The sequence below is a fragment of the Poecile atricapillus genome, chromosome 1 (genome assembly GCF_030490865.1).
Source record: "Poecile atricapillus isolate bPoeAtr1 chromosome 1, bPoeAtr1.hap1, whole genome shotgun sequence".
Lineage (NCBI taxonomy): Eukaryota > Metazoa > Chordata > Aves > Passeriformes > Paridae > Poecile > Poecile atricapillus.
In genome coordinates, this window is record NC_081249.1 from 89,386,877 (window position 1) to 89,410,442 (window position 23,566).

At 43.9% G+C, this 23,566-nt stretch overlaps 1 protein-coding gene across 1 annotated transcript; it reads right to left on the minus strand.

The window, feature by feature from the left end:
* Window positions 1–11,036: 11,036 nt before the first annotated feature.
* LOC131583133 (3 beta-hydroxysteroid dehydrogenase/Delta 5-->4-isomerase-like) lies at window positions 11,037–21,286 on the minus strand. Its single transcript, XM_058846962.1, has 4 exons — window positions 21,272–21,286; window positions 20,792–21,007; window positions 15,882–16,046; window positions 11,037–12,023 (listed from the first exon to the last, which is right to left on the minus strand). Exons 2-4 carry the CDS (start codon window positions 20,943–20,945, stop codon window positions 11,209–11,211), a joined length of 1,134 nt encoding a protein of 377 aa, XP_058702945.1. The 5' UTR covers window positions 20,946–21,007; window positions 21,272–21,286; the 3' UTR covers window positions 11,037–11,208.
* Window positions 21,287–23,566: the final 2,280 nt, after the last annotated feature.

Genomic DNA, 23,566 nt, shown 5'->3' on the forward strand with positions numbered 1-23,566 from the left:
GTGAAAGGAGTGTGGTTTTTTTCCTTTGCCTCCAAAAGCAGCATCCTGTAGCACTGGACTGTGAAGCTGATCCTATTCCAATGCCTTGGTGGTGCTGCAACTTTTCTTTCCCCTGCAGCTCTACTCAGGACTTTGTCAACTTAAACATGTATCAAGACCCCCTGCTGCAAAATTAAACCCCTGTACCCCATCCTTGTTTCTAACAGGTCCCTGTCATGCTCAGATGGCTCTCAAGATGCAGCTTCATGCACAACACTTTGAGGCTGTTCCTGGGTGCCATTGTGAAAACCACCAAAACTCACAAAAGTTTGAGATTTCTCCCCCATTTATCAAATTGAGTGAAAGTTCAAGTTAGTGAAAGCTAAAAGGTTCAAAGATCCTTTTAGATGAGGGTAAAGGGACAAGCAGACAAGCAGTGGTACTAAATAATTAAGCCACCAGGTTAAAGCCCCAGCTTTTCTTGAGACTTAAGTAGCTAGTGAGTTGGGCAATAAAATCTGTCCATCCATTCCTCTGATGTCTGTGAAATGGAAAAAATTTCTAATGTTTAAGTGTTATTCACAGGGAAACTGGTAGGAGGAAATGGCTTCAGCTTATTTTCTTCCCGCACCTTGAAATTCCCTGGAACTGCTGCTATAGCTCTATTTTTTTGCAGTGCAGCCTGTGAATAACCAGATTTGCTTTCTGATTCACATTAACTGTAGATAATCCTTTCTGTCTGACGTCACTCATATTGCTCATACATGGTACCTTGTTTTCGTGACGTGCCATGACTGCCAGCCCTTGTGTCCTGCATTATATTCAATGCCCCACCTTCCCAGGGTGCTTTAAGCTCAGGATGTAATGATCATAAGAGGAAATTGCCTCCAAAGTGCCATAATTGAGTGCAACACGTGGCCCCTGCTGTACTGCCGTGCTATCCACCTTGAGATCCAGTTTTTCATCCAGCTGTTGCTCCATAGCTTTTTGCTTGGGCACGTTCACGCTGCACCCAGCTTCCGACTGCAGCATCACTCCCGAAGCAGCAGCTTTTGCATCCACTGATCTCCCTGTGGTGTCCTTGGCCCCTGAGCCACCTCACTGGAATTCACTTGGTGTAGCAAGGTGTGTGCTGTCCTTTGTGGTTGCACTGCCTCGCCTCTGCTCCTTCAATGGTGAAATGCTTCACCCCTCTGCTTCCACCTGGTCTGAAACACGTTCTCTTGCGTGTTCTCTGCCCAAGGGATATATATAGGGAATATCCTCTTTTATCTCTCTGTTGGCACTCTGCCTGCATGTCACCCGCCCCCCCTTCCCTTGCAGACTCTGTGATTGTGTGTGCTCCTTCCTGGAGACCATGTGCCTTTCCTATGCATATTAATTAGCTGTATTTAAAAATCCCAAAATTAATCCTTTAATGGGTTATTTTTAGCCTTTGTCTTGTAGCTCTGGGAGCTGGCTTCTCTCAGTGCAAAGTCATAGGCTTTCTGTGGGCTTTGGAAAGGAAGCATAACTCTCTCTGTGCTGGTTCACGTGTGGGATGTGTGAAGGCTGGTGATGGTGTGTTTTTTGGTTTTTTTAATATGAAGAGCAAGAGTCTTTTTGACAGTATTTCAGGCTGAGCCAACTCCCATGAGAAGTGGTTTGAGAAAGAGCAGTCACTCATATAACCAAACTTATTTGCAGGTAAAAATTCAGGGAAGAATTTGGGGAGGAAGGAAAAAGCACTGTGTGTTCATGTGTACCAGCAGTGTCACTGTTTGCTTTCTTAGATGGTTTCCATTGTACGAGTAGTCACAGGTGACAGGTATGATGTCTGTCTCTAATGGTAAGAAGAATTTGTTTGTAGAAAAATCTAGAAAGAGTTGTCAATACAGAGAATGAAGGATCAGATAATGCTGAGGCCTGGAACAGCAGAAGAGAAATTTAAAAAGTCAAAATGCAAAGTTGTTCCTCCTGGGATGAGGAGCAAACCCTTTCACTATAATCTGGGATGTTATCAATCTGAATTCAGTAACAGAGAAGATGGAACATACAGTCAGCCATAATGCACAGATCACCAATGCAGGGTGAAAAAAGCAAGTGAAAATAAAAATGGTTGTGCTGAGTGAAAACTAAGGTCTGTATGACCTCATATTTTGACTCAACCCTCATCAAGAGCAAATTCCAACAGAAGAGCAAGAAAGTGAATTTTGATACTTCACAAATGTACCCTGAAGTGATCTGCAGCTTCCCGAGCCATAAGTGGTTATCTTGGTATTTAAAAGGCCTTGACGTCCATGGAGGGGGGGCTGTTCTTTGGAATTAGTCCAGTCACTTCCTGAAATCAATAGCGGCTGTCAGGGAGCAGAACAGGCCCTGCCAAAGAGCCTCATGGTGCTGGCAAGGCATCCATGCACTGGAAGGGTGTTTCTGATGAAACAAAAAGAGTGTCAGTGCTGTGCAGAGATGGGTGAGCAGCTCTGAGATGTGGTTCTGGTCACCTGTGTTCAGGAGAGCTTGTCTCAGTGGAGACAGGAGTATTGAGGCTTACCAGGGAATGGAGAGTTGGCATCAGGAGAGGTGAGGAGTTCAGCCTGGCAAAGGGGAAGCTTGACAGAGGGGATAACTGCTGTCCACAACACATGAAGTGGTTGGTCAGCCTGGGAGAGAAAAAAACCTGTTTTTCCTGGAGGACAAACCTTGCACAAAAGCCCCACACAAATTGATACCTGCAATGCCTATATAATTTCTGACAATGAGTAGAAAATATGTTTATCTGCTGAATAAAAGGATGATGTTTTGTGCTTGCCTGCAGTTTCATGTACCTGAATCAAGGATGTAGGAGGTCCTTTTCTGTCCTGCATTCCAGAGCTCCTGTGGGATCTCTTAGGTCTAGGGCTGAATTTACAAAAGCTCTTTCCTTTGCTCTGTTATCTGTTTCTAGGGCAGGACAAATGTAAAATGCCATTGAATCAGGAAGTAAAAAGCCTTTCATAACTTCATGGATGGGAGTTATTCATTCACATTTGCTATGCTGTTTGAGTAATGATGAATAGAAATTCACCAAATACTTCCTATTAATTTTCTAACACGGTTATCCAATGACCTTTCACCACTGGATTTGCTGTGGAGAAATCAGAAACAGATTGCAGTGATCTTATTTGATCTAAAGATTTTTACTGAACAAAACCCAACTAAGAATATTATTAAAACAAAGGAGTGCTACAGCCTGCAAATAGTCCTTTGTGCAGTGATTCTTACACAGCAAAGTAAGTGAAGATCATCAGTACCCTCAAGAGAGAATCTCTGAAGATACTCTCTGTTTGTATGCATTTAAGTTCTTCTTGCCCCCAGTTCTAGATGCTCATCTTGTCCTTTGTTTGGGTACACGTCCCGTTATTACTTGAGGTGCTTTATGCCTGTGGGCTATTTCTATGCTAATTAACGTTCACATCAAGGGCTTTCCCCTTTTCCCTGACAGTTCTCTGGCATTTTTGCAAGGGTTCTCTTAGCTCTGCACTGATACATGGTCACACATTTTGTACACTTTAGCCAGGCGCATAATGTCAAGAATCCATAGATTCTTGCTGTTAGTGTGCTCAAATCTTAAAACCAGTGTAACTTGAACAACCATTTATGTCAGACCAATACTACAGCCTGCTAAAGCTGATGCCATGCTCCCACATGTGTTTCAACTTGTATCACAGCAAGGTTAGGTTTTCAGGTTCTCATCAGATATTTTGCAACTGAAGTGGAAATTTTCTGTACGAAAAAAATCCTCCAAATCTCTGAATACACACAAGCCATCAACTTGCGGAATTAATTGCTTCACTGAAGCAGGCTTTGATGAGTTCACTGACAACAGTGAAAAATACACTGCCACATCCAGGTTACATCGTTACATTGATTTTTTTATTAGCTTAAATAATACACAAATGCTGCTTTTTCAAGTGTGTCCCCTAAGAAAATCTTTCAATATATTGCCTCAAATTTCCTCCAGATCCTGTTCATGCTATTTCTTAATTGAAGTCTATGGGTAAAGCGCATCCACCCCTTCCCAGAACACAGTGTGTAGCCCTGGAGATGTTCCCTCTGAACAGGTTATGTTCAGTGCCAGATGCTGGTTAGCTACATCAGGAAGATGCTCTGCCCACATCCTTTTTTTAGCCCTGCAGCAGCAACTTTTTGCCAGCTCAGGCTGTTGAGAAAGAGCAAGGATGTGGCTGGGTGTGCTCTGGTGCTGGTCAGCTCAGAATCTGGAAGTCATGATTTGTTTTCAATAATAGTATCAGACTGACTTCCAGAATGGTGAGGTTTGAACATTAAGGGTCAAATGTCAAACACCTGCAGTGTCTCCAAAATGCTGAGCAACCTTTGCCCACCTCTGTGTGCCTAACTTGCCAGGTTGTGCAAAGTTCCTGGTTTGAGGAGTCAGTGAGGCTGAGAAGAGCCAGCCAGGCACAGGGGCCACAGCAGTCTGCCCTGAATAGATCAGAAAATCAATACAAAGGATGAAAATGCATTTGTGATGTGGGACATGAACTGTGACTGTGAGGAGCCTTCTTCCTGGAGGGAAAATAATCACCTGATGTGGAGGGTCTGTAACCTCTGTGGGCACCATGAGATTTTATCTGGCTCCTGTTGAGAAAAGGCTGTACTTCAGCTGCTTGACAAGCCTGATTTTTCAAAAACTGATGAGTCAGGCTGCAAGAATGATGAGATTGCTCCTAAATAATGAGTTTAAGGATCTTTTTCCATGTCTGCAGTTTTTTCCTAATCTTGAGGTTTTTTGTCATTCATAGGTTAATATTTCCAAGGCCTGGCCTTTTTTTTTTTTTTTTTTTTTTTTTCCACAGAATGGTGAGAACCACTCTTAAAAATAAAGCAAAAATAAAACTTGGCTCATTTTCCAATCTGGCAGAAGTTCCAGCATCATGAAATGATCAAAAGTGGGCACTGCTGCATTAAGCTCACCCTGAGCATTGCTACAAATACTTAAGGGCAACTTGCTTTTCTGAAAACACAACATTTTACAACTTAAATATGAAGCAGACGTGGATCTTTGTTCCATAGACATTCCACACAATTTATCCTAAAGACTGCTCTGCTTTAAAGAGTTGGCAACATCCTGGTTTTACTGAGATGGCTCACAGTAACTGAGTACAAAACATAACACTCAAAGACAGGACACCCAAGTAAAATGTCCCTGTGATATAAATGTGAGCCCCACAATTGCTTTTGGATTTTTGCACTGATCTTTAAAGGGGCAGAATAATTTTTCCACATCAAAGTGAATAATGAGTGGGAATCATACACTTGACCTTGACTCTGTCACCTGTGGTTCTTCCATCACTTGCTGCTGGAGGGAGGAAGCAAGGGAGAAACTCGAGGGATTTTTTAAAATCCTGTATTACTTATCTGCGTGTACAGAGAGACCCAGCAGATTTCCAGTGTATTAACCAATTTGTTCTCAGACAGGAACAAAAAGCTAGACAGTGACACTCTGGTTTTGGAAGCTTCTTCCAGACACTATCTCAGCTGTGCTGTAGTTCTTGTGTTGTCACAGCTAAGTGTGGCATCACTCCCACTGGAGCAGTGTTCAGAGGATGAACCTGAGACCTTTTATTGAAATACATGTATCAAGCCATTCCCTTAAAGCGACATTGTGAAATTTTGACTCGTAAGAGGAATCGTCCTGGGTTGCAAAGCACCCAAGAATGTTAGCAGCAGAGGAATTGGGATGAATATTTACTTCTGCCACGTATCAGAGTTGATCATGTGTCTCTGTCTGTCTGGATTCCCCGTACCCAAAAGCAGGCAGCGACCAGCAGTGTGTTTTTTGTGATAAAAGTGCAGACTTGGTGAAGACAGAGAGCCCGCAGTCGGAATGTTAAGTTGGGCTTTGCCGAGCGAGCGAGGGGAAACCATCGCTGCAGATACCATCTTGTGGCAGTAAGAGGCACAGACCAGCAGAGCCCGCAGATCCAGACTGTGTGAAGCAGTCCTACCACACAGCTGGTCATACACTCCTCCCTTTCCAAGAAAAGGATGCCACCGAGGAGCCGATCCTGAGCTCCGATCCCTGTCTGCCCGCCGTGTCCTCGCCCAGGAGCTGCGGGGAGGGGAGCCGCAGGGAAAGTCCCGGGCTGACACTGCACTCACCCCACCCAGCGGCCGCTCCCGCACATCCCTTGCCCAAAACACCTTTCCAAGATTCTGAGTGCGGATCTGGACCTTACCCTGGGACCTCTCCCAGACGGATCCGTGTCCAATTCCCACCCGCCTTTCCACCACATCAGGGAGCTTTGTCCTCTCTGCCACCAGCACCTGATGCCCAGCTTGGCTTCCAGAGCTCCCGGCTGCTCCCGCAGCCCAAGACGAGGCACAGACGCCCTGGCGGGCAGGAGATTCCAGCTGGGATCTGTGGCCTGCAGAAGGACCCGCTCAGTCCCCAGTTAATCGCAGAGTTTGTTCCAAGAGGCGATCCAGCTCCTGCTGCGAAGTTGTTCCTTTCCCTCATTTATAGCAATGCCAGGAGCAGAGAGTTCAAATTATATGAGACCATTGTAAAAGTAACTGCTTCCTCTCTGCAAATACATAACCAGTACATTTAAGGGGGCTGAAGGGAAGTTCCTGGAGAAGCAGGAAAAGCCGAGCGCTGCAGAACAGCCACCTCAACCTTGTACAGGCAAAACCCACCGTGCTGTGATCGGTATCAAACTGTTCTCATCTCTCGATCCTTCCTCGATTATTATCTCGGTTATTCCTCGTGGCTGGCCAGAGAGACCATTGCTGTGGCAATACCTGTGTGCCAGAGTTTATTTCATGAGCCCTGCAGACAAGAGACATCAATTCCAAGATGGACCAAAAGAAACCCCCCCGAAAGTGAATTTTCTTGGACTTAGTGGTGAGTATGCAGCATTCCTTATGTCATCAGCACTTGCAAATAAAGTATGCAGAGAGCTCAAGTGCATGTAAAAAATCCAGTGTGCTTTTGGTCTAGATAAATTAAACCTAAATGTCTAACTAAAATTGCACGTGGGATTATCAGAAAAGTATATAACCAGCTTCTAATGAAATCACCACATTGAAAATTTTGAGGTGCAAGAATATTTGAAAAAGAAAATGGAGAAGGTGAAGATGCTTCATTCCGATAATTTATTTTTCTTAAAAAAAAAAAAAAAAAAGAGAGAGAGAGAGAGAAAATTACTGAGTATATCAGTACCTTCAGAGCAATTTTTGCCCAGATGTATTTTGTTTTCTTTTAACTTTCTAGGTTGTCTTTCCACATTTTTGTCAGCAAAAAATCCCAATCTCTCTCTGTCTCAATGGTCTTCCACAATGCATGTTAAGCATTTTGAGTGGCACCTGTTACAGGATCAAGCTGGAGATTTAATGACTCTTTATTTTTGATTAATGTTCTTTTCCCTTTTGCAGATTAGTCCTTAACTACTTAATATTCAGTGCTTGCTGCCAGCACTGGAGAGACACATCTTATTTAAGAAATGAGACAAGTTTAGTTATGTGAATGAGGAATGTCTAGGAATATCAATCATTGGTCTGAGTAAGAAATTGCACAGCTATACAGGAGCTACAGTTATCCAGTGTTCTTCGAACTGAGATGGAGATGCAGATGGAAAGCTTTCAGGAGGGAGAATATTCCATGGAACTACAGGAGTCATGACAAGGAGTGGTGAAATTGTTCTTCTGGAATGTACCCAACTGTATTCCCGCTTCCCAAATTAGCTTTACAGCCACTATAATCTCTTAGATCTGCATATAAAAGTGACAGATTTTTCAGTCAAGAAACAATTGTTACTTTCGGTTTCCTACATAATAGGGGCTGTACATAACTTTTCACATTGTTATTCTGTACAAAACCTATGAATTGAGCCAACACTTTTTTAAAAAAAAGCAATTTTAAGGATCATAATTGAGACAGTTAACATTAATTCTGTGAATTTTATCATTTAATCAGTATTAATTAATTTAACTTCATAATGTAAAAAAATTCTATCATTATTTGGTGTCTGCAACACACTCAGAATACCAGTGTCATGCTTCTGTGATAAAATGGATTTTTTACAGAAACATACTGGTATTAACTTTCATTGTCTGTATCCTATATTAATGATACCAATTCCAGGTATTGATTTCTGGTATTGACATGGTAGCCACTTCTGCTTCTGTTCCTTCTTCCTTATTCCTAAATCTATTCAAAATGTGCATTATTATATTTCCTGGTCCCTTTTAACAAGCAAAACTCTGCTCCACTTCAGCGACAAAATATTTAACGCCAAAAGGTGGTCTTTATAAATGTAGGTTTTTGTTCCTGCTGGAACCAGAAGTCATTAAGTTGCCTGTAGCATGTAAGTACCACTGATATATATTTGCTATTTCTTACTTTTCTGCATGTCTGAAGGGTAAATAAACACCTTTCCAGCAAAGTAGCCTCAATATTTTGGGGGTTTTTTTCTTTTCCACTGTTTATACAGAAGTAAAAAGTAAAGTTATAAAACGTAAGTAAGTGAGAAAGTTCTTCTTACTGACTGTGATCCTGTTGACAGTGGAGCTTCATTGATAACCAATAGTTTGCTTTATTGATTGCCAGACAATTAAATCAGAAGAATGGTCCTGGCCAGCTGATGTAAAAACAGTAAGGCTCATCCTTATCAGGTACATTTTGTAGCCATTTTGCTAGCCAAGAATAAGTGTGTAGAAACAAGCTACTGCAAAGTAAACTAGAGTGCAAACTTGCAGAAAATCAACCCTCTGCAGTAAGTCTGCCTGTTCTCCCTCTTGGAATATCCTTGGAATATCCTTATTGGCTTGTGTTTGATCCTGGTTAACAGCACACAGCAGCTCTGGTGCTTCTGAGCAGCAGGATAAATGTTTCAGGTAGCCACTCCCTTGGGATTCCAGGATGTTTTATTGCAGGCACTCCACTATTTTGGGCAGCCACCTGAAGCAAAAGACAACACAGATGCCAACCCAAGGATGCTCAAGGAGGGACAGAGGTGGGGAATAGGCTTCCTGTAAGCAGGAATGGCTTGTCATGGGGATTAAAGAAGGGATGTGGTAGCAGGACACAAGGGAGGAAATTCAACAAAGGAGGAATTTGGCACTTAGAAATCTGACTGTTGAGAACAAGGCTCTTGGAGAGATGAAAAGATCCCACTGTCTTCCTGTGAAGGCAGAAATGGCAAAGAAAGCTCCGGCAATGGGAGCTTGCACTTGGGAAACAAGTCATTGAACTGTGGAAGAAAAATTGTCCTTTATTCTCTCTGGCAGCATCTGTGGATATTTTAGGATTAACCTCTGTTAAACTTGTGGCAAGATGTCCCAGTTTTCTGGTATGTGTTTTAATACCCCAGCTCTTTGATGTGTGAAGTGTCTCCCCCTATTAAATAGCGTCTTTGCTGCTGTTGTTCTCCATTTCCTGCTCTAATTCCCCATGCCTGGATTGCCCTTCCTACTCCTGCTTCAGTGACAGAGCAGCTGTGGCTGCACCCATTGCTTGGCACTCACTGAGCATTAGGATGAAATATCATTAGCCTAGAAAAACTATGGGTGTTACTCTGTTAAACACATTCTTGCTTTTCTAAGGGTGTGCAGAGAGCAGAATAAATAAAATAAGGGTGGGCATGCAGGGGAGGGCAGAGGAGCAGTGTCCGTGGAAGGGGATGGAGCAGAAGAAAGCACAGAGACCTACATGCAGTGTCCCAGCTGCAGGGAGAGGTGAGGCTGATGCTCTGCCAGGGCTCAAAGCAGCTGCACCCAAAATGGTTGTGGCCCCTCCTTCTCTTCCCAAACCTCTCCCAGAAGTTGCCCTGTGTTCCTTCGGGGTGTTTGATAATGTCACCATGGCAGAAAAGGTGAATCATCACACCTCTGAAGGGAGGGAGGGATTAAGTAATTTCCTCACAAGCAGATGGAAACCAAAGCCCATAACCTTGGGGAGGGTCTGCGTCCCCAGAATACGACTGACAGTTCTGGTGTCTGCTGTTCTGCTACTTTGGATCTTTCATAGTTAACCAAAGGTGTTACTAAAGCACAAAGTAATTTCTGCACTGGGACTATCTAACATCTAGGGCACTGAATAATTAAACTCAGCACAGACTTCAAGCTGTCAGCACACCTGGAAATGTGATTTATTTACATTAGTAGTGAGTCAGGTAAAATGTTTCCGTTCACACCATCCAAAACAGAACAGAGAAACGCCCCTCTTTTAGAATTGCTTTCAGTAAGTGAGATGTATGTTTAAGAACAAAAACTGGATCACATCTGATTGCTCAGACAAGATCTGTATTTTTGCCCACAAGTCACATTAAACATTCTGCAGAAGATAATGTGACCATCAAAGAAGCATAGGGGCAGCACATCAGTACCTATCACCTAAAGTTAGTCTTTGTTCCCAGCTGAAATGTGGTAACAGCAGGATTTTTTTCAGCATTCTTTATTTTTTCTTATTGTTCATAAATACATTGACTCTGCAGTGGGAACCCCTCGGTGACCAAGGCCGTTCTGCAATATTTTTCTCCCTTTAATTTTCTTGGAGTTGTTCTCCTGGACACCCACCAGATTTATTGCAAAATGAGGGTGTAGAAAGAGGTATTCACCTTACCAAATCTGTCCCTTCTTTTCCTCCACACACTGTCCTAACTAAAACTTTATTGCACTTCTATTGTACTTTTGATCTCATGATGCTTACAGTGCTCAAAGTTTGACTGTCAGGTGAACATGAAATTCACAACACCCTTGGAAAAGTGAACAGGATTGGTTACAGCTTTTGCCATCAGGTGGCTTTTGTCTGCTGCCTGTTTGGTGAGGTTGGCAAACACAGTGAACAGGGCATAGCTGAGTGGCACACATTTGTAAAGTGTAATCATACTTCTAGGACAAGTTCTGTTTTACAGAAGCACTGGAAACGGTGTGGAGTGAAAGAAGGGCTGAAGTGTTCACACCATGGATTGTGTGGAGTCTTACTAAAATAAGTCTTTGTGCTGCAGAGATGTAGAAGTGGGTGTGGACCGTGCAGTACAATTACCCTCATCAGTCTGCACTCAACGAACAAATGAACGTTTCACTTTTATTTATTCTGAGGTTGGGGGTGAGGGGTATCAGTGGACTTTTACACAAAGTATTCATTTAAATGCTTTCTAGTTTGCTGATGCTGTTGCTTCTCCCCCAGCTCTCCTCTGGCTCAAGGCACTACTTGTTTAGTTGGGTTTCAGCTGCTCTTCAGGCTTAGGCAGTGCTGCTTTGCAAGCACACCCTTCTCTGGGGGATCACAGAGGCAATCCACTCACCAGTGCCCTTCTTGGCCTCTTCCCACGTGTAGCGGGGCACGTAGCCAAAATCCTGCTGTGCTTTTCTGTAAGAAAAGGTGAACGGGGTGTTCAGCAGTGTGACCAGGTGCCGGTTGGTGGAGGGGATGTATCTGACAAAGGGCCGGAGCAAGAAGCTCACGATCTCCAGCAGCAGCGAGAAGTAATAGAGCACTGTCAGAGGCATGGGCAGCTGGGGCTCAATTCCAAACCCCAGGTCCTTGGTCAGCTCGTAATTCAGATCAGCATAGCTCATGTGAGGGGTGTCATCTGAGATGTAGTAGAATTTGCCCCTGATATGCTTGGCTTTCTGCGGGGCTCGGAGGGCTTTGGCTGCCTGCACGTGTGCCCAGGCGATGTTCCCCACGTACACGGGGTTCACCAGAGCCTCCTTCCTGGAGAAGCGCAGGTAGACGTTCTTGTTCAACAGGCACTTATCCAGATGGCCCTGGAGAAATGGGCAGCCTTCCCCAAAAATGTACATGGACCTCAGGGCACAGGTCATCAGCGTGCCACCATCCTTCAGCACCTGGCCGTCTGCTTTCAGCACGGAATCCTCTGCCAGTCTCTTGCTTTGGGCATAAGGAAATTTGGGTGTGCTCTCATAAGCTGTATCTTCATCACCATTGAAAATGGGGTCACCTTTGCAGTTTGGGCCCGTCACTTCGATGGTGCTGGTGTATATGAAGTGCTGGACGTTACAGCGGACACACGCCTCCAGCAGCAGCTGAGTACCTTCAGAAAACAAACATGAAAGGCAGTCTAGGACCCCCTAACCAGGAAAAAGTGGGGGTTTCAGATCAGAAACAGCATCTCTGGCCTGAGCTTAGCCAGATCTCCCTCCCTGCAGTTGGAAGAATCCTGTCCTGAGCAGGGCAGTATATTCAATGACACAGAACCTGCTCTGAATCTGTCTTTAAGTAGTATCAGTGCACCTTCCAGAGTTAAACAAGGGTGAGTACTTGGTCCTAATTGCATGTTGTGGCGGTGTTTTTATGCCAGGAATCAAATTTTTGCCCCTCCTTAACTCAGCATGGGTACTGACCACAGATTCAGGGACTTGTGCCTCTTGGTCGGATTGAGTTGGCTTTAGGCAGAGGACCATCAGAAGCTGCCCCTCTCCTTAGGTGTCATCCATGCTCTGTGGTGAAGCCCATGTTTTTCAGGCTTGAGGTTGCTCTCAGATGGTTTGCTAAGAAGGGACAGAATTAGTATGGGACCTGAAGGTTTGCTCCAAAATCAGTGCACTCACACCCAGTGCAAATCTATTCAGTGTTTGACTGACTAAAGAGAAGGGCTTGAAAAGAAACATGGCGAAGCAAGGCATGATAACATGTAGCCAAAGATCATAAAGTGCAATAAGAAAAGAGAGGCTTGTGTATGTATGCCTCCTTTTCTGTCTTATTCTGGCTTTTCCTTGCAGAAGTACAGGATTTCTTAAATTTAAAATCCTTTAATGCTTTCATCGGGGGCAGCAGAGGTCAGCTGTTCAAAGTCTTTTAAATAGCCAAGAAGGTTAAATGAGGAAAGCACACTGAAGGGGGAAATAAATACTTTAATAAGTTGTGTTGTTATAGTTTCAAGTAGAATCTTCTTTTTCTACCCAGCTTTGAGGCAGAAATTGCCTTATTTGTTGTGCATGGTGTAACGAGGGAAATTAAATGTAAAAAGGCCAGTGACTTCGGAAGAGAAGACACAGCTCAAAGACAAATATTTGTAAACATCTTTGGCAAAGGAACATTAAACTAAAATGACTGATGTGATATCAGAAGAGTGTAGCCTAAAATCCAGGGGATAAAATCAAACACCAGCAGTGAGGCACATAGAAATGTTCCAAGTCTGCTCAGTCTGTTACAGCAACAACTGAAGGCAGCACAATGCAGACCAGGTTAGTGTGACTGAAACAAATATAATGAATTAAGGAGGTTCAGAAGAGCCAGGAATATTGGCAGCAAAATATGGACTCATTAATTAGTGAAAAATAGGAAGAATATTGTTAGGGCACCAAAAGTCCTCTTTTCAAACATGAACAAGTAAAAGAAAGAAATTGAAACAAATGGAAAACAAATCTGGATGAGGCTTTCAGAAACATTAAGGAAGTGCACTGAAAAAACGTTATGCAGACAGGAATAAATTAATGTGAAAAATGAGTTCACGCAAGTCACCCTGTTTAGATGACATACAAGCCAGGGTCATCTGGAAAAAAATAATTTATTATATTATTTTTAAAATAATAGCTTAATTCCTGTGTCAATACTGTTTAGAAAATGAGGGAAAGTAATCAAATGCAGAAGGTCTTGATGAAGTCAAGTGAGATAGCAAGTTTTAGAAAAAAGCAAACATAAAATTATCTTGACAGTTGGTATCTGTTCAAGATGAATTTCATCCAAATAAAATGTGGTTTATTTGCAAATCAGAATTTTATGTAAAAGTTTAAAGATTCCTACAGTAATGGGAATCTGAGTATCTTTCACATATCATATAATAAAGTAAATTAGTACTGTATTAGATGCTTTATTCAGTGAGTGGGTCCCCATGGTTTTCTTGCCCTTCTGGCTGAGGTTCACAGAAGGTATTTTGTTTAGATTATAAATAATTATTTTCTCAATTCCATTCCTTTTAAAAATTTGCTTCCCTTCCTTCCTAAAAAGATATTTTTGCTCTGAGATATTGTGTGGCAATGGAGGAAAGCCCTGCATCAAGGCAAGTTTAACTTGTTCACTTCAGTCCTGGTTTGTGAGCATCCACATTTGATTCTCGAAACATTTATGTTACACAAGTTCTATTTTCTAGGAAAAACAAAACTTTCATCCTGCAAGCCTGTGAAGCACATAGCAGTGCCCTGGCTGGCCAGAAAAACAGAAGAGCATCAGAATGGAAATGGAAGGAAACAAGGAAGAGAGGACAGCAGTATTCACTGACTGACCTTGTGGCCAGCTGGCTCTGGGAGCAGGACTGTGGAGGGTATTTCATTCTAGCAAATGTAATCAGCGAATCCTCACTGGCCCAGTGGGCTTTCTTCACCCACAGGCAAGGGGGTGAGTACTGGGGAGTCAGAGCTAAAGACCTTTCTGGGTTTGGGACATTTTAATAGTCTTTTGAATTTGATTTTTTTTAATATTTCTTTTTTTTTTTAATTGCTGTTTTTCATTTTTCCTTATGGAAAAAATGTGTTTAAGCAGCACATTTTGCTGTGAAAAACCAGATTGTAGCAGAAGTACGGTCATAAGGCCAGAGCTTTACAAATCCTCTTTCTGAACTACCAACCATGTATATTTTCATATTACCCAATGCACAGATTTCCAGGAACTTGCCTTTCTGCTCTTCCCTCCTGACAGGGGCCTAAGAGGCTGCCTACTGGGCTCTGTGTTTTGATCACTGACAATTTGTGGCTTTGATTGAGCAGAAATGAAAGGGTCTGGAAGTTAATGGTACAGGCAGTGAGCCACACTAAAACACCTAAAATGTGATCCCACTGTTTTTAAGGTACATGTGAGAAAACTTGACTGCCAAGAATTCTCTCTTCCTCTGAATGCTGGTGAGCAGCCAGTATTTGTGGAAGTGATGCCTGTACAGGTATGTTCCTTATTTTTCTGTGAAGAAGCCCTGTGTCTGAGGCAGAGAGGAACAAAGAACTGGGAAAGCTGTTCATGTAAGAACAAACTTCTTCCCCGAATCTCCCCCAAGCTGTTGAAGCAGCACAGTCAGGGAGGCCAGTGTGCATGCAGGTTAGGCAGTACCAGTTCTCTGAATGGCACTGAGGATTTTGGCATCACAGACAGGGGGTGTTATTCCTTTTAGGAAATACATTTAAATCCCTGGTATATGATGCTACATGGGCTACATGGGCTATTCCTAAATCTAAACCTTATCCCTTCATCTGATCTTTCCTGAAGAATGGAGGTTCCTTATTGAAAGGGGAAATCCCACCACTGAGTCACTGAAACCCCTTTCTCCCATAGCTCTGAGTTTGTTGGGGAATTTTAAATTATAAGCTCAAGGTGGGAGAGCACTCGTTCCTCTCACCTGCCTTCTTGCACACACAGACTTAATGGCAAAGGAAGGAAAAGGAGAAAAAGAAGAAGAAAAAGAATAGCAAGGAGAGAGCCACAGGCTCTGGGGTGTTATCAATACAACATTTCTGTAACTGCAGCCAAAGTCTGTAGTTTTTGTAAAATTTGAAAAAAATGTACACAGGCAGGAATGCCATGTGGGGTGGGAGAAAAAGAATCAATTTCTGAGGTGAGCATTGGGAATTCAGAGGGGAATTGCTTCAGAAAGTTCCACTGAGCATGGGTTATGACTATCACCACTGAAGGCAGAGCCTGTTGCAGAGCTTGGCATGGGCATACAAAAGTGTGGACAAGAATGAGGGGTCCTGCACTGCCCTGAAGTGGAGGACTGGGTGTGGAGAGGCCTAGAACTTCTTGGGGCTGCACAGACACAGGATTGCACCCCTGGGTATATCTGTGCAAGATGCAGAACAACCCAGTTAACCTGGCTCAAAACAAACATGGGTCAGGTGGTCACTTTCTGAGCAGCCAGAGATCAGGACATAGATGTGGGTTTGAGAAAGGTGCTTCACCTGCTCACCTGTTACATTGACTTCCCAGAGCAGCTTCTTCTCAATGAGGCCCAGGGTGTCGATGAGGGAAGCCGTGTGGATGACGAGGGAGACCCCCTGGCAGGCACGGTGCAGGAATGTCACATCTCGGATGTCTCCTTCCAGGATCTTCACCTCAGTCTTACCCTTGAACTCTGCAGGGGCAGCAGAAAACAGAGCACAAGACCTTACAGGCACCCTAAGAAGAGCACTGGAAGGAATGGTGAAGGGCTGACCCTGCCTGGAAGGTGCTGACTGTCCAGGAGCAGCAGGAATATTTTAAGGCTGTGAAACAGAAGGCATTTCCCCAGGACTCTATTGTCAAATGCTAACTGCAGTGCTATAGAGGTTTATTTTGCATTACCTACCACAGATCTGGAGCCAATATTCAACGTGTTTCTTTCTATTTTATTTTTTGAAATCTTTTTCACTGCTTGCAAGCTTCCTTGAGTTGTGACTGTGTTAAAGTTCACAGAGGAGTAGCTTTAGCTGTTCTGGTGACTGGCTGGCAATAGCTGTGTCAACCCAAGCACTGCATGTTCCTGTCTTCAAGCTGATGAATGATCTCTCTCCACCCAGAGCATGCGAGCACAGAGTTGTGTTCATACCTACTTTCTGCCCCTCTACCTTGCCTGCACTGCAGCTCTTCCAATAAATTACATACCATTCTGACATTTTCCTTGTACCTTGGCCAGGACTTACAGTGCCTCTTTGCTCCAGCTCTGGCTCCATTTCAGTGTCTGTGCTGTGGGGTCATTTTTAGCCTGCACATCTTTCCAGTTCATATCTGAACTCTCGAGACTGTTCTCCTGAGCTACCTCAGCCCAGCTTGATTAAATCCTACTTTGTAAGCCCTCTCCCTCCACAGAAGCTGCAGTGTGTGACCCCAGAGGAGCTCTAGGTCTCAGAGCCATCCTTCCCTAAGCTGTGATGGGCAGAAGGATTCTTTCTGCAGCCCAGAGCTACACAAACGAGAGCCAGCACCAGACAATCACTTGGAAAAACCTCCAGTCCAAGGCAGTGCTGCTCTCCAGGGAAATCAGCTGGCCTGGCTGCAGCAATGCCACGGGAGAGCAGGGGACTTTCTCAGCATGACCCACAGCTTGTAAGGAGGTGGTGCCATTGCAGCGAGTGCTCTGGGAACCTCTGCTGTGGCTGCACTAGATGGCTCCCCAGGCACAGCTGCTGGGCAGGGACCCTGCAGCACAGGCACAGCCTCCGTCTTCTTCCAGCATAATCAAAGGCACCTTCTAAGATAAGAGAAGAACCTGATTAATTTGTCCAGCTTTCAGCTTCAGCCATGACAGAAATCTCGTGTATCCTAGTGCTTTGTCACCAGCTCCAAAGCAGGCAGCATTTTATCCTACGTCTTTCGTATGAAACACAGAGAGAGACAGCTGTTAGATCTGGAACTGAGTGGGAATATATTTTAAAAATGGTTTTATCTCATTTTCTCTATGGCATGCTAAGAATGTTACCCTGTATCAACTTAACAATTATTCTGATGCAACAGGCTTAAGGGGTGCTTTTCACTCTGCCACAGACAGTTGGTCTGAGATTTAAGATTTGTGAAACATCTGCAAAACTCTTACTAAATCTAGAGTTGCTGCCCTCCCAGCACACTCATTGCCACATGCTCGCTTCTGCTCCTGTATTTTACAAACTGCATTGATTTCCTAGGACCCTGTCTCCAGAAGCTTCACTCTGACCTCTACTTCCATGGATTCAAAAGTGTCAGGCTAGGGCTGGGCTTTTTGTTAAGCACCTGGTAGTTAGATTTGCTCTAATAAATATTAGTCTTTGTACCACCCTTAGGTTGATGTTCTCCATGAATAAGGCTTTGTGGCATTGTAATAATCTCAAGAACAGACAGAAATAGTTTCCACAACATAAATTTTGACATGTGACCCCTTCAAAGTTATCACAGTGCCCAGGAAGGGGTTAGGAAAATGGAAGTTTTACACCTGCAAATCAAAGCTTTCAGGAAAAGTACAGAAGAAACCTGTCCCTTTTAAAGCTGATCACAAGAAATCTGCTATCCAGCTGCTTTGTGCTTTGTTTGGGCTTGCATTTTGTGTGTGATATGAGTCAGGAAATCTGCTCCTCTATTCCATTTTAGCCAGCAGAAGTTGCCATGGTAAGTACAATATGGGCCTTGCTCACTTTAGCAACGTCTGCTGCATGCCAGGAATCAGCAGACTGATCTTGTTTTGCTCTGGTTGAAGAGAAAACTACAGGAGAGCTTGGAAGAAAAGAGGAAAGAAATGACTGACAGACAGTGGTTTCAGTCTGAGACGGCCAGCAAAGAGAAACTTGATTTTCATCTACACAAACCATTGCCCAGGCATCAAAAGAACACATGTGAGTGTAGGTCAGAGCGGGAGGAACAGAATAAACTGAAGTCAGCTCTCCATTTTTGCATAAAGTGATTATGACAAAGTACCTACTCACTGGGGAAGCTTGTTCTTCTTCACCTGTGGTTTCTGTGTCCTCTGACTTGTAAGTGAGCTCCCTGCTTGCTATGGGGTAGTTTTTGCTTGAAAATGCAATGATTTCTCAATAAAATTCAGCGTCCCCTTGTGAGCAGTTTTTGACCCAGCAGAAGAGTTGGACTATTTGCCCTAAACTTGAGAACAACATAGGAGTTTTGATGTTTCCAGAAGTGCAATAGTGATCAACAAAAAACAGAGTTGTGTAAGTGGAAGCACAGGAAAGGAAGATAAATCTGGCATGGAGACAGGAGGTAAGAAACCCAGGGCACCAAAGCACCATGTTCAGCGTGACGTCCATTCTCAGCCACACAACGTAATGGGGTAGACTCCAACTCGCAGCACTCGACATTGACTGGATCATCCCAGACTCCCTGGGGCTGTGGAAGACCACAAATGCCACTGTCCTGCACAGACTGAGTGTGATGGTCAAGCTCTCAGCAGGAAAGTTGTTTGGACAAAAGAGGAGTGCCCCTGAGTGCCTTCTGGCACAAAGGCCTGTGACTTGCATGTGCTTTTCTGTCTTACTGCCCACAGCCCTGACTCTGCAAAGACATTGCAAGTGCAAGGTGCTCAAGAGATTAGAGAGGAAAAAACTCACTCAGCTTTGCTCCTGGCTGTTCCAAAAATCCAGATAACATCTGCTAGCAAGTCCCTGTAGTGAAAATAATGCAGGTCAGAAGACTCCAGCCCCACACAGAGGTTTTGTAGCAGCCTCACACTTGGAACAGGAGTCACTGTGATGGAGAAGGGCTTGAAAGGGAATGGCAGGGAAATAGTTTGGGTAGTCCTGAGCACAGGGACTGGGAGAACGCTAGAAGAGATATCAGAAGGTCTGATACAGACAGAGGAGCTGCCAGTCAAAGTGCAGGGGTTCAAATCTGTTTAAATACATCTGGAATCTCAGCCTATGGTCCCTACTGCCTGTTTATGGGGAACAAAAGGCTTTGGTAACAGATTTTTCCCTACCTCCTGTGCTGCTCAGATAGGCAGAAGGAATGTTAAAAGAATAGGAAAGGAGGTGTGTGGGCAGTGCTCCGTGGAGGAAGAAGGGAGGATATGGAAAGAGGGCATAGAGCTTGCCTATTAACAAAAAAATAAATCATCAGAACATTTTCTGCAGCTCAGCCAAGATTGTGCCCACACAAACAATTTTCACTCCCCAGGATGCTCCATTACCCCCACAATGCTCTCCTGGCCCAAAGCAGTGTAGATGCCTCTGCACTGCTGCATCAGTGCTAAACCAGACACACTCCTGCTGCTTCAGCCTCTACTGTAGCTGCAGGTTTTGGGGTTGTTTCTGTGGGAACTCTCTGGAAACCAGAGCAGGAGGGGCTGCTGCAAGGCTCAGGGGCATTTAGAAATCCTCAGTGAAATGCTGAGTCAGATTGAATGGAGAAGAAGTTTGAGTTGTGTAAAACCATGATAAAGGCTTGTGCAATTTGTACCAGGTTTATTGTGCACTTTTTCTATTCCTTGATGACTCTTGAATGCTCTATAGAGTGATTGAGGCTCTTCAGCAAATCATATGGAGATATTCCTTAAGGGTTCCCATATAGTTTCCTGCATAGAGGAAGAGGAGTCTTGCAGTGAAGATGTGATGGAGGAAGTTACTGTCAAGTAAATATAATGTAAGGACTTACGAACCTGACTGAATTTAGGCCCCCTATGTGCCTTTTTATTGATGTGTTCAGTATCTCAATAAATAGGACAACTAAAATAAAACACTCTGAGCTGCTTTCCCTGCCACAGACTGTTTCTGACACTGGGCACATCACCCATTTGTGCTGTCTCCAATCTATTCAAGAAGCCAGAGTTCTGCCCTGCACTTTGAAAATGGGTTCTATCTCTTCTGTTTAGCATTTGCTTAAACAGGAAACTGCAATAATGTTGTTAACAAAAGCAGTTTTTAAAATACCTCACCACAGCTTCAGCCAGAATTTGCCACAATTATCTCAGGTTGAAGAAAACCATTAGAATTTGCACCCACAACATTTCACTGCCTTCACTGTCTGACATACCAGAGCCCAGCACAGCATGCTTTGGATATCTCTGCCCTCCCACCCAGTATAGCAGTGCTTGAATTTTCCTTTCCCCCAAGAAGAAATGTGAGATTTTTGCACTAATTTTGCTCTGTAGGTTTTGTTGTAAGAGAAGTCAGGTTGAAGGCAGCCTGTTTATTGCATGAACAGTATACAGAAGCCTCAGGGCCTGACAAAAACCCCTCTTGTTTTTACATTTTACGTCTGATTTCTGTGCTGGAGGGAGGGGGTGGATAAAGCAAAGCTTCCTTGGCATAAAGCCTCTGTCTGCAAAGCTGGTTTGGATGAGGGGCAAAGGCTTCCAAGCTACCCATGTGGGACAGCAACACCTACAGCTGTAACACACAGTCCTCATGAAATGGCACTTACTGTCAAACCTCCCGAGGGCTTCATGGCTGAAGGCTTTGTCCAGCAGGCGGATCTCAGCCAGCGCCTCCTCTTCTTCCAGCAGCAAGCGCACAATCCTCTGGCCAAGGAATCCTCCTGCTCCTGTCACCAGGCAGCTCACCCCAGCCAGGGACATTGCTCTGGCTTGCTCCTGTGAGTGGTGAACTCGCTGTCTCTTGAGCTGGGTTCTCCTCCTGCCTGAGAGAATGAACGTATGACATCAACCTCTGGAGACTTTACAAATCAAAGGGTGTTACCAGAAGGAGAGACTACTGAAAAACAAACTTTAATCCCTTACATCAAACCATTTTTTTAAGTGTGTTTTACTTTTGCCAGCTATTCCTATTCAGAAGTAGTCTACATATTTTTTCCATGCGAGGAAAACATTCTTACAAATCATTACAAACCAATTCAATTAACAAATCTGAAAATGCTCAAAATCAACTTCAATGCCAAACAAACCCCACAAAGTCTGCCTTGGGTCTCGGTTCCACTTCTCTAGCGCTCAGAGGACTGTGGGGGAGATTTGCCTGTATTTATATCCTGCAGGGCACCACCTCGGTCATTTTGCTCCCCTCCCTCTTCAGTGCCTCCTGTGCTGCAAAAGAATGTGATGCTTCCACACCACTCCCACCAAAGAGGAAGGCTCTGGATGCAGTGAGGTCTGAGCCTAGATGTGGTCCTGCATCCCTAAATCCCCAGAAAATAAACCCTCATGTTCATAATTCTCTCTAGCTGCACTGGCTTGTGTAATACTGTGCCAATATTGTGCCAATATTGAAGGCAGAGAAGATTTAAATTAAATGTAAATAGCAGGACAACCTATTTAGAGTGGTTTGAGGAGTGTACTCCTCAAACCTCAGTCTGCTGCTGTATATTTTCTGGATACTGGGCTCCCCCATTATAATGTGGGTTTCTCACTCTCTCCTTGCAAGATCAGAAACTAACCCCGGGGATTTTGTATTTGTTCAGTATACTGCAGGCATTTGAAGTGATGAAATTGTTTAATGTACCATCAAAGTTAAATTCAAGCTGCAGGAGGGAAAGATTCACCCCTGGAAATGTCTTGTGCAAGAGTACCTATTTAAAGTAAGGCTGTTTGTGCTGCAGTGATCTGTGTCATTACTGCTTTACATCTCCAATGCACAGGGAAAATGCCCAGGTGTTTCTCCCTGGGTTTCACTCCAGTTCTAGCAAAACTCTTTTGTGGTGTGAGACCAGGGCAGGGCATTAGCCTGAACCTCCTGATGCCAGCACTGCCCTCCTGGGTCTGTCAGGACACGCTGGCTGGCTGCAGCTCTATTTTCTCTCTCTCACACACACAGGGATAGGCTGACATCCCTGCTGAAGCAGGATAATAAATAGGGAGCTGCCTTGAGCAACGAGGAAGTTACAAAGAAGTCCAGCAACACAATTAATTAGGCTGAAATCACTGGAAAAGGGATCCCTGATTTGGGGCATAGCTGGAATGGATCTCTAAAAATGTTTTGTTTCCATTCGTGCCACTAAGTGCTAAACTCCTTTTTTTATTCTATCATGTGTTTTGTTCACTCATTAAAGAGAACCCTGGAGAAAAACTGTAGAAGAAGCATCCCCACACTGTTAGTTTTTTAGAGCAAAACTGAGCTTGCAAGTGACAGGAGGAAAGCAAAACCAATTCTGTTGGAGGAGAAATGTTTCTAGCTGACACAGATGACGAAGCTTTGGCAAGTGTTTCATTCCCAGCGTCCTTGAAAATCTGTTCCGTACCCCAACAAAGCTTAAAAAAATTGTTATCAGTGATTCTTTCCTTGGCTTTTCACAGTCAGGACCTTGACATTGTATATTCTTATCAGAAGCTGCTGCAAATTAATTTTGTGCACTTCGCAAGGAAAAATAACTGGCCAAATCCTGCTGCTCTAAGGGGCATTCTCTGTAACAGGGCTTCCTTTTTGCTTTCAAAAAGGAAATAAAATGCTTTAGAGAGGCATTATAAAACCAGACAACACCACACAGCCTCTTAGGATAGAAAACAGTCTTGTACACCAAGCTTGCCTTTCAGAATGACCAAGCTTAGCAAGGGTAGTGCTTATATGAGAATATGAGTGCCTCATAGGGGACTGCAGGAAGATTTACTGCTGCTGTGCTTTGTCCTCTTAGGGACCACTCAGACAAATGCTTGGCTCACTTTGAGGGAATTTTATACATCCCTGCATAGCAGCCTTCATCTGAACTGCTGTGTGTGAGTGTCAGTGGTCAGACAGCAGCAATTTGCTCAATTCTAGCTCAGACCTACTGGTGCTTCCTGCAGTCTCACCTAGAGACAGCATTTTCACCTCTTGTTTCTTGCTGACATTGCTGCTGGGGTTGTTGGGTGGCGTGGCAGCTCCTCCTGTGCAGACAAGAGCAGCTCTGGTGCTCCCAAAGGGCACAGAGGCAGATGCTGGAATGGGCTGTACACCCAGAATGGTGCCAAGGAGCAACAGGGCCAAAGTCCACCCGACCACCAGGAGCAATTCAGAGCTGTTGCACAGGCAGGAGTTGCTGCAGACTAAAACATAATTGAGCAGCATTTGAAAAGTTTACCAACTGTGCATTCTGTGTCAAGGCACAGACATTTTTCAACTATGTTGATGTCTTCCTTCTCTTTGACTTCTTTGTAAAATGAAGCCTCCACAATGTGATACTTTGCTGTAGAATGCTGGAAGCATTTCCCTCTTTTCTAGTTATACATTGACAAGAGGGAAAAAAATATTTAAAAAATTAACTTCTGGACAA

Coding starts and splice junctions, on each gene's coding strand:
- LOC131583133 (XM_058846962.1), bottom strand. CDS start 20,945: ATGTCCCTGGCTGGGGTGAGCTGCCTGGTGACAGGAGCAGGAGGATTC. Junction 16,047..20,791: donor AGCCCTCGGGAGGTTTGACA/GTAAGTGCCATT, acceptor CTGCCCCTGCAG/AGTTCAAGGGTAAGACTGAG. Junction 12,024..15,881: donor CTGGGAAGTCAATGTAACAG/GTGAGCAGGTGA, acceptor TGTTTTCTGAAG/GTACTCAGCTGCTGCTGGAG.